The sequence below is a fragment of the Phyllobates terribilis genome, unplaced genomic scaffold (genome assembly GCF_046119375.1).
Source record: "Phyllobates terribilis strain yellow unplaced genomic scaffold, ASM4611937v1 Scaffold_6023__1_contigs__length_47401, whole genome shotgun sequence".
Taxonomy (NCBI): Eukaryota; Metazoa; Chordata; class Amphibia; order Anura; family Dendrobatidae; genus Phyllobates; species Phyllobates terribilis.
The window spans coordinates 30,235-41,630 of NW_027368767.1; the positions used below are offsets into that span (position 1 = coordinate 30,235).

Genomic DNA, 11,396 nt, shown 5'->3' on the forward strand with positions numbered 1-11,396 from the left:
CGTTTGCCTTACTAGTAATGAAACTATATTTTCTGTGTTTAAACCTCTTTTCTTCTTTTATACTTAAGAAATTATAAGGTATATATAAAATTAAGATCACTGATATATTTCCGAGTTAATAAAAGTAATAAGTAAAAGAAAGTGATTATTACATTCTCTCGTTTACAAATTAAACCAAATTGGTATATAGATCGACTCATATTATTTTTGAAGAAGCAACATCGAAATTCATCCATAAAAGATGAAAGTTTCATGCCCAATCAATTTAGAGAAAACGAATATAAAACACTACATCAAATAGGTTTACCTTCCATCGAACATTGTTATGCTTACTTGATTAATACTGATGGATTGATCTAGCTCACTCAAGTTCCAATAAGTTTCATTCACAGGATTCCAGCCCAAGTAAAAACTTGGAAGGGTTGGCCGAGGTAAATTTGTAGTTTCACTACTTAGCATTTGAACAACTAATGACATCATAGGTCTCTCATTTGGTTCTGCTTGCACATAGTAGCCCGACTTGAATGCACTTGAGCACCTCATATAATTGATATATATGAATCTTTTATAGAGGGGTCTATAACTTCTACTCCTTTGTCTTCTTCCCACATCTTCCATACCTAAATCATTACGATTACATTTGTTAAATTGCATGCATTCATGTCTATAGATAGATATGCATTAGGCTTTGATGTCCACTCATTTAAGTTGTCAAGTTGACTCAAAATTCCAATAGTATTATTACATAAAATGTCACGAAGTTTTCCGCATGAGTAATTTCTATAGGAAAAGAAGCAATTTTTCATACTTACATATCCAAGAAGGTTAAGGTGTTGACGTGAGCTATGAAAAGATCGTGTCCTCTTTCCCGTCACTATCTCTAACATGAGCACTCCAAAACTAAAGACGTCGGACTTTATTGAGAAAACACCATTCATTGCATATTCTGGAGACATATAACCGCTGTGATATATAGATACATAAGTTTTCCAAGAAAATGGACCAATTTATGAGTTATATCAAACATTCATAAGGTGATAAAGAGTTTCATTATGAAGTTAAATGTTACTCACTATGTTCCGACTACTCTTCTAGTATCGTTGGTTTCTGTTTCATCTCCCCTGAAAATTCTTGCCATGCCAAAATCTGATATTTTAGGATTCATGTGTTCGTCCAACAAGATGTTACTTGCTTTGAGGTCTCTATGTATTATCCAAAGTCTTGAGTCGTGGTGAAGATACACAAGCCCTCTAGCCACCCCACATATGATGTTGAACCGCCTTTTCCAATCGAGTATCGAGCTCCTTTCTCTATCTATAAGATATTTCAAAAAAGTGGATGACAGATATATTATTTGACAATGCAAGGATATATCGTTGAATGAATACTAATCTTCTAAAGGCCTTACCAAACAATATAAAATCAAGGTTGCGATTGCGCAAATACTCGTAAATAAGCATCTTCTCTTCTTTCTGTTAGTTTCTATTTGAAGATTAAGTTAGTTATTTCAGTTAAGTCTTCTATTTATCGAGTCAGTCAGCTATGTATTAGGAAGTCCTAGTCTTTAGCTGATTCAGTTTAGCATTTAATCCATTTTTCATTTCCTGATTTGTAGGTAGTTGTTGAGCAGTTTCTACAATCGTGTGTGTAAGCACTATATGTGCAGTTTGCTGTCAATGAATGAAGTATCAAGTTTTGCATCAGTTTGCTCTCTGAAATCAACATTTGGTATCAGAGCCACACAAAACTTTTGATCAGATCCGTGATTACCTTGGTTTGGGAATCACAAAGAGAGATACAAACAAGATCTATCTTGTTTGAAGTGAGGAAACACAGGAGTGAAATCATGACGGACTCAAATTCAAACTTTACCAAGGCCTGCATTCCAAACTTCGATGGGGACTACGATCACTGGAGTTTATTGATGGAAAATCTCCTGAGATCGAAGGAGTACTGGCAAGTGGTGAATCAAGGCTTCAAGGATTTGGCGTCAATGGAGAAACTGACTCCAGAACAAAACAAGGCATTAGAGGAGGCAAAGCTAAAGGATTTCAAGGCGTTGAATTACCTGTTTGCCAGCATTGACAAGACGGTTCTCAAAACCATCACACAGAAGTCCACTGCCAAGGAGTTGTGGGACTCAATGAAGACCAAATTCCAGGGGAGCGCCAGAGTCAAAAGGGCTCAACTGCAAGGGCTTAGAAGGGAATTCGAGGTATTACAGATGAATGATGGAGAATCTGTCAATGATTATTTTGGAAGGGTTATGATAGTGTCCAATGCTATGAGGAACTGTGGTGACACTATCACTGAGGTTGCAATTGTAGAGAAAATCCTTAGAACTCTCACTGAGAGGTTCAACTATGTATTGTGCTCGATTGAAGAGTCCAAGGACATTGACACCCTCACTGTTGATCAGTTGCAAAGCTCCCTTCTAGTTCATGAGCAGAAGTTCAACAAGAAGAACTCTTCTGAGGAACAAGTGCTGAATGTTGGCTATGATAGCTATAGAGGAAGAGGGAGGGGAAGATCACCAGGAAGAGGAAGAGGAAGGGGTCGTGGATGGAGTAAAGAGACAGTTGAGTGCTTCAACTGTCACAAGCTTGGACACTATAAGGTGGAGTGTCCAGAGCTATCCTCTCAAGCACACTATGTTGAAGGTCGAGTCTCAGGACAAGATGAGATGCTCCTGATGGCAAACATTGAAGAATTACCACCAAATGAACTCACTGAGAAGCCAGAAGAAGAACCTAGCCATGCCTTGATGGTTTTCCAGAAACCTGAGGAGAGTCAAGAGCAATGGTGGTATCTTGACAGTGGGTGCAGCAACCACATGAGTGGTGACATGAAGTGGTTCATCAACCTTGACAGATCATTCACTTGCAGTGTGAAGCTGGGAAATGGGATGAAGTTGCAAGTGGAAGGAAGAGGAAGTATAAGACTTAGAGTTGGTCATAAAGCTTTAACTGTGTAGGAAGTTTTCTATGTCCCAGGGCTAACAAATAATCTCTTCAACATTGGTCAACTACAAGAGAAAGGGCTGATATTTCTCATCAAGCAAGGAGTTTGCAAGATCTTCAATGAAAGATCTGAGTTCTTATTCTCATCTAAGATGAAAACTAACAGGATGTTTATCTTGTACTCAAAGACGGGTGCTGAAACTGGTGAAATGAATGGCAACTGTCTAAACATCACACAAGGAAAGAAGGAAGAATCAGCCTTATGGCACAGGCGTTTTGGGCATCTCCACATGAAGGGCTTGCAGAAGCTGAAAAAGGCAAGCATGGTAGAAGGATTGCCTCTTATAAACATGGAGGAAAAGGAGATTTGCTCAGTCTGCATCATGGGGAAACAGCACAGAAGACCCTTCCCAAAGAAGAGTCAATGGCAAGCAAAGAAGGCACTGCAACTGGTTCATGGTGATTTGTGTGGACCTATCACACCAACTTCCCCTAGTGGAAAGAGGTATGCCTTTACTCTGATTGATGATTATAGTAGAAAATTGTGGATCTACTTTCTGAGCTCAAAGGATGAAGCTTTTGAGGTGTTCAAAGTGTATAAGCTAAGACATGAGAAAGAATGTGGCAATTCCCTTGTGAGCTTCAGAACAGACAGGGGGGGGGAGTTCCTCTCCACAGAGTTCAAAGAATGGTGTGACAAAGGAGGGAATTAGGAGGCAATTGACAACTGCCTTAACTCCTCAGCAAAATGGCATTGCAGAGAGGAAGAACAGAACTATTATGGACAAGGTAAGGTGCATGCTGTCTGATACAGGAATGCCAAGCAAGTTCTGGTGTGAAGCAGTTGCTTGGGCAGCTTATGTCCTTAATAGAAGTCCAACTGCAATCAATGGAGAGAAGACTCCACAAGAACTATGGAGTGGACTAGCTCCCTCAGTTGACAACTTGAGAGTGTTTGGATCTGTCAGTTATGTGCATGTTGCAGACCAGAAAAGAAAGAAACTGGATGATAAGTCTGTCAAATGAGTGTTTCTTGGCATTGCTTCAGAGTCCAAAGCTTTCAGAATTTATGAGCCCTCCTCCAAGAAGATTCTTATAAGCAGAGATGTAACCTTTGATGAAAGTAAAGGTTGGGATTGGGAGTCTTCAAGTCACCAAAATTCAGCTTTCTTCTGGGATGGATTTCAGCAAGATATAGAGGATTCTGATGAAGAAGATGAGGGGAGGAATGAAGGTGAAGACTCTGGCATCAGTCAAGTCACTGCAGAACAGAATGACAGCAATGAACCATCCTCAGATCAACCTCAAACTGTTGAAGAAGAGAGCTCTGTTGTCACTGAATTGGGACCAAGAGCAAGAAACAAACCAGTGTGGCATAGTGACTATGAGATGGGAAGTGTTATGGTTACACCAGATGATCACTTTGCTTTGCAAATTGACAATCTTGATCCAGTGAGCTTTGAAGAGGCTGAGAAATCAGAGAACTGGAAGGAGGCCATGAAGGCTGAAATAGATGCAATTCAAAGAAATAATACATGGGAATTGACATCTCTACCTACTGGTGTGACTCCAATAGGAGTCAAATGGATTTTCAAAACCAAGCTAAATGAGCATGGAAAGGTGGACAAGCTCAAAGCTAGGCTAGTAGCTAAGGGCTATGCTCAGCAATATGGGATAGATTATACTGAGGTCTTTGCTCCAGTAGCCAGATGGGACACCATCAGAGTTATGATTGCAGTAGCAGCTTTCAATGGTTGGCAAGTGTTTCAATTAGATGTCAAGAGTGCTTTCTTGCATGGTGAGCTTACAGAAGAAGTTTATGTGTGTCAACCTCAAGGTTTTGTAAGCTCAGGGGAGGAAGACAAAGTGTACAAGTTGAAAAAAGCACTGTATGGCTTGAAGCAAGCACCCAGGGCGTGGTACTCAAAGATTGAGGCCTATTTCATGGAGCATGGATTTATCAGATGTCCACATGAGGCCACTCTATTTGTGCTAAGAAAGAAAGGTGACATTCAGCTTGTATGTAGATGACTTGATGTATGTGAGCAGTAGTACTGTAATGCTCAGAGAGTTCAAGGAAAGCATGAAAAAACAGTTTGAAATGACTGACTTGGGCAGGATGAGATACTTCTTAGGAGTTGAAGTATCACAGCTAGAAGGAGGTGGCATTTTTATTTGTCAGCAGAAGTATGCCAAAGAAATGTTGGAGAAGTTTGGGCTGCAAGAATGTAATCCTGTGAGAAATCCTATAGTTCTTGCAGAAAAGCTCACACTTGAGGGTGATGGTGTAGTAGTTGATGGAACTCAGTACAAACAGCTCATAGGGAGTCTCCTATACTTGACAGCAACAAGACCAGACATTATGTTTGTTGTGTGTCTTCTCAGTAGGTTTATGGCTCAGCCTAAGAGATGTCACATGCTTGCAGCTAAGAGAGTTCTTAGATATCTGAAAGGAACTCTTGGATATGGCATTCTGTATGGAAAAGAGCAGAAGAACAAGGAATTGATGGGCTACACTGACAGTGACTATGCAGGGGACTTGGATGACAGAAAGAGTACCTCTGGATATGTGTTCTTCTTGGCAGGAGGAGCTGTGGCTTGGGCATCTAAGAAGCAACCTGTTGTCACCTTATCAACCACAGAGGCAGAGTTTATTGCTGCTGCAGCTTGTGCTGCACAATGCATCTGGCTAAGGAGAATATTAGAAGAGATGGGCTGGAAGAAAAGCAATGATGGAGCAACCTTGATTCTGTGTGATAACAGCTCCACAATCAAGCTGTCAAAGAACCCTGTCCTACATGGTAGAAGCAAGCACATAGATGTGCGTTTTCACTTCCTAAGAGATCTGGTGAATGAAGGTATTATTAAACTGGAGCATTGTGTGTCAAGTTCTCAGATTGCAGATATAATGACTAAAGCTGTGAAATTAGAGACTTATGAGAATCTGAGAGCTGGTCTTGGAATGATTGATTCAGCAGAAGTGCTCAAGGAAGGATTAAGTGGCTGAAGTAGGGTATTCTTGTTGTTATAAACTCAAAGTTGATGCAATTTGAGTTTAGGGGAGGAAATGTTAGTTTCTATTTGAAGATTAAGTTAGTTATTTCAGTTAAGTCTTCTATTTATCGAGTCAGTCAGCTATGTATTAGGAAGTCCTAGTCTTTAGCTGATTCAGTTTAGCATTTAGTCCATTTTTCATTTCCTGATTTGTAGGTAGTTGTTGAGCAGTATCTACAATCGTGTGTGTAAGCACTATATGTGCAGTTTGCTGTCAATGAATGAAGTATCAAGTTTTGCATCAGTTTGCTCTCTGAAATCAACACTTTCGCAATACAATATCCAAGCAATCTGACGAGATTTCTATGTTGAAGTTTGGCAATTAGATTCACCTCATTTTTGAACTCGTCAAGGCCTTGTATAGACTCTTTTGACAACCTCTTAATGGCTATCTCTTGGACTTCATTCAAAAGACCCTGCACACATATATATAGTGCACACATGTATATCAAGTTTAGTTTCAACTTCAATACGTTAGTTTATATGAAGAAGTTCAATTAAACAAAACCACACCTTAAAAACGGATCCAAAACCACCTTGTCCAAGCTTATTCTCATCGGAGAAATTGTTGGTGACTGCTACTAGAGCCTTAAAATTATACATCGGAAGTTCCAAATCATCTTCGTCGTTGCTGTAAAGCAACAAATCTTTGTTCCAAGTAATTGTCCCTTTCAATTGCAAATCACGTCTAGTTCCTAATCTCAATACTGTGATAAATTAGGGCGAAATAATCTCTATTAGTAAACAACTTTTCTTTTTAGGATTTCTACTCTTGTTTAACGTTCGAGCCACACCGAGCTCAAACTTTAAACATAAGCAAACTACCATTCTCATACTATTGAACATTTTGGTTTAGCATGCGACATATATGGTGCAAGTGTTAGTACTTGACCAAAAGGCAATAATATATAGTTTATGATAAGTAAAGTTAGAATTTTGTATAATTTGTGTGTATAATCAATTCCTCAAAGTAGTACTATAAATCTAGATTGATCAGACCAATAAGAATGCATACCGCTCTGATCGTTTGGTTTACTATTCGCCTTCCATGCAAAGTAGACCGCAATTGCCACGAGAAGTGTCGCAACCGAGACAGCGATGCCAATTTTAACTTTCTTTGCCTTGTTAGTACCTATCAAGGTAATTCAGAACTTGCAAATTAAATAGTAACCGTTTTCCATGCTTCAAGAATGCCTTTAATTTGTTAGATCGTGGTGCCATACTTCTTGAGGTTCGCAACCGTTTTCCATCTTTATCTCCTTGGGTTGAATTCTGTTATGCACACCCGGCCAGGTTATATTACGGGGATTCTGTTTTATGGTCGTGTCAAGGTGTTCAACAAGGGGATCCTTTAGGTCCGTTGCTTTTTGCGCTCACCTTGCATCCTCTCGTTCATCTGATCAATGAGAGGTGCAAACTAGATCTTATGGCTTGGTATCTGGATGATGGCACTCTTATTGGTGATTCAGGTGTGGTTTCTGATGCACTTCAGTTGATTATCAGGGAGGGGCCTTCTTTAGGCTTGCATCTCAATGTCGTCAAAACCGAGCTTTTTTGGCCCAACCCTGATCCGAGGAGTCTCGATCCTTCTCTTTTTCCTCTTGACTTGGCTCGTCCGGTGGATGGGGTCAAGCTTCTGGGGGGGCCTGTTAGTCTGGATGTCGGCTTCTGTAGTCGCTTGATTGAGGATAGGGTCTCCAAAGCGGTAAGGTTGATGGAAGCTGTGGCTAAGCTCGATGACCCACAATCGAGCCTCCTTCTTCTCCGTAGTTGTGTTGGAGTTGGAAGGTTGTATTTCTCCCTCCGGACATGTCCACCGCTTTTGCTTGGTTCCGCTCATCGTACCTTTGATCTTGGTTTGAGGAAGGCGCTTCAGGATATCATTGTAGCAGGTGCCGGAGGTTTTGGTGATTGGCAATGGAGATGTGCTACTTTGCCTTTTAGGTTGGGTGGGTTTGGGGTCTATACTGCTCATGACTCGGCCCATTATGCATTTGTCGCCTCACGTCTTCAGTCTCTTGACCTCCAGAACCGCTTACTTCGCCCCAGTGGTATTAGTGCTCCTGGACCAGCGTATGAGCTTGCCTTGAGCAGCTTTAGGGATGTGTGTGATTTTGACCCCCTTGTTCTTTGCCGTGATGTATCAGCCCCCCCTCTTATGAAACAATTGGCTATAGAGTACTTCGATATGGTAGAGAAGAAGTTGGTGTCTTGCTTCAACCCTACTGCGCGTGAGAAAGCTGTCCTCATCAGCAACCGGTCGGCCCATTCCTTGGACTTTCTACACACTATTCCCATCTCCGGTCTTGGCCTTACAATGCACCCACGACAATTCAGGTGTGTTCTTCAGTATCGTCTTGCGATCCCTATTTTCCCGGACGGTTCTACATGTCCTAGCTGCTCCTCTTGTGTCTTGGATCGTTTTGGTAACCATGCGGTACACTGTGGCAATGATGTTGGGCTCAAGTTTCGGCACAACTTGGTCCGTGATGTTTTAGTGGATATTTGCTCTCAGGCGGGTGTCTTCGTGCAGAAAGAAGTGCCTATGGGGTTCTTATCGGAGGAGGGAAGGGATCTTCGTCCTGCTGATTTACTGGTCCATTGTTGGGACAATGGGAAAGACGTCTGTTTGAATGTTACTGGCGTTTCCCCCTTCACGGGTGTAGGAGTTCCTGTTTTTGTGCCTGGGGCTGCCGTCGCTTCGGCTGTCGCTAGGAAAAAAAAAAGTATGAGGTTAAGTGCGTGGAGAATGGATATCGGTTCATTGCCTTTGCCTTTTCTGCCAATAGTAACATATATGTGAAACTAGATAAAAATTCCCCGATCCTCTTTGTTGACTTTAGCACTATTTTTCATTAAGGTCTTTTTTCAATTATTTACATATTTAATCTGTATCAAGCAGTACCATTTATATTATAAGCCGTTTCCTCCGATAAAAAAAGGCTACCATATGCATGCAATTGACCACCATGTACATACTTAAGCTACGACTCATACAATTTTTCTAATTAGTGTCTCTAAATTAAAAAAGGTTGTAGTCATAACTTATAAGATGTTATAATATTTTCTAGGAGAATTGTCGACTCGTGCTAAAAAAACATTGAAGAATATCAATATACCTAGATTAGTAGATGCAAGACGAATGTATAAATAGTCACCACCCTCGTCAAAGGTTCTCATATCCAATAGATCTCCGGTCCACATGACACACCCACTCCTTACATCGTCAACCACATATGCATTCGCGTACGCGGTGCAATTACAGTCCTTTTTATAAGCGCGCTCACAGTCATCCAACTCTTTCCCTAAGTCGACAGTGGCGGCCACACTCATCGGCAACTTCATGTTTTTCATCACCTTGAACCCGTCTGTTTCACACTCCAACCTTGTCATTCTCACACACCCTGCGGTCCCATCCCTTAGGTTCACAGCGGAGCTATCTCTAGGGACGAAACCGTGCGAGCACACACAGTCAAAAAGCTTACTGCCATCACACACTCCGTAGGGCCCACATGACATGTACTTGTCACATGGCACCTCTGGATGTGTCCAGAACGAGGTCCAATGATTGTATTCTGGTACCCACGTGTACCTATACAATATGCCGTCTGATCCCACCACCATACGCGATATAATAGACAGGTTTATTAGGGTGAACATGTAATAAACCTCGTCTTCAGTGTCGGATAAGGTGAAGTTTAGACCCGTTTTGGGCTTCATTGCTGGTATCCCACTTAAACTTTGGCCCATGAATGGTCCGGATCGGTATATGGTTTTTGAGCCGTCGTTCATGAACAACTCTGGGTCCCCTGTGTGGGTTACGTTGAGCAAGTAGTTGCCCGATGATGGATCACTTGTGTCCTTCCATGAAACTAGTCTACGGTCAATTCCTACGTTTACGAAGCATTAATATTGAGATTAAAATCAAAAAGGTGAGTTATGCATATAGGTGCAACTAAGAGTATACTAAATCTTATATATGCATGTCTATATATAGCTTAATATTCTTAGGGTATGTTATTTGGGTGTACTCCACAAATTAGGAGTTTCGTGGGTTCAAAATAGAGCATATCAGGACGACTGTGAACTAAAACGGTCGACTGTTTGGAGGCTAGATGTTATAAGTTTGAGGGATTCACTTTGTCTATATAATCACGAGTCATTCTTTTGTTTACCAATTTCTTATTTCAGATTATGTAGTCTTTTTTTAGGCATACTCGGCTCGGTCATATTAATAAAACTATTGCAAGGCCATAGTCCTCTTTCTAGATGTATGTAACTATACTGTTTTTTACTTTCTTAAACATGAAAAAAAACAATTGTAAATAAATTATAAAACAATGCGCACTTGAACTCATAATAAAGCTCTAAATACTCTTTATCCATGTAAATATATCAGCAAAAATTAAGAAAAATGATTTTGAGACTCGATTACCATTCTTTATGTTTCACATATTAACACAAAAATATTATCAGCTACCAATTACTCTTACGTAAAATTAACACACCATTAATATAAACAAAAATACGTTGTCAAATTGCTTAAATAAGTTGCCAAAATGCATAAAACATATATAGTTAGATCCCGAAACTCTTACTCTCTTAAGCTAAAAGGAATTGTATACTTCAGACAGGATTGGGCGATGCTAATTAACCTATGCAACATAGCTTGCGTGGAGACCAATACTCGTAAGCTCAAGTTTTGTATATTCATAACAAAATTTTGTAACTAGTCACCAAGTACCTGTCTTTCGAGTCCATCCGAGTTTCTGATACGGCCAAGAGAGTATCAGTAGGATAATCAAAGCTCTGCCATATGTAATCGCCGTTACTATTAGCCTCTACAACAACCAAATTCCCTGTATCCAGCAGCTTCACGAGCGGCTTCATAACGTTCGATGCCGACTTCTTAGAAGTCCATAGCTCGATGGCCTTCGACTTCTTAGATTTCGATATTTGAAGGGTGTCGAAGGAGAAGATCGAGGTGAACAAGGATAGGATAATTAAGAGTAAGAAAGATTCTTTGGAATATATGTGGTTTGTCATTGCTATTGCCGGGTTGTTAGAGGAGTCAGTATATTTTAATTTATAGGGTGTTTTTATGCATGGCCACGAGGAAGGACTTAACAAGTGAACCTAATTATTGATTTTTCTAATTTTCTCCAACTGCAAGTACTATTTTTCTACGTTCAAAGTTGTGAACGGTTGTAGGTCCTTCTTGTAATTAAGTAAATTTGAATTATTGTTAGGTGTGGATAATGTAGTGCATTAACACTTGAGAGGCTCGATCGAGCGAAAGAAAATTAAGGGTCCAAAACATTGATTTCCTTTTTTAAAAGCTAATGACTTATTTTAACGTGAATATGTAGTATCTATACAAAA

The 11,396-nt window shown here is 40.3% G+C and overlaps 1 protein-coding gene across 1 annotated transcript; it reads right to left on the reverse strand.

The window, feature by feature from the left end:
• Positions 1–303: 303 nt before the first annotated feature.
• On the reverse strand, positions 304–11,060 carry LOC141250635 (uncharacterized). The gene is given in 15 exon segments (XM_073670055.1): positions 304–505; positions 507–553; positions 555–620; positions 813–963; positions 1,074–1,314; positions 1,409–1,472; positions 6,281–6,430; positions 6,528–6,645; positions 7,147–7,286; positions 7,579–7,951; positions 8,342–8,456; positions 8,609–8,725; positions 9,134–9,904; positions 10,759–10,792; positions 10,794–11,060. Coding segments are annotated over 15 exon segments (2,856 nt in total).
• Between the last annotated feature and the right edge of the window lie 336 nt (positions 11,061–11,396).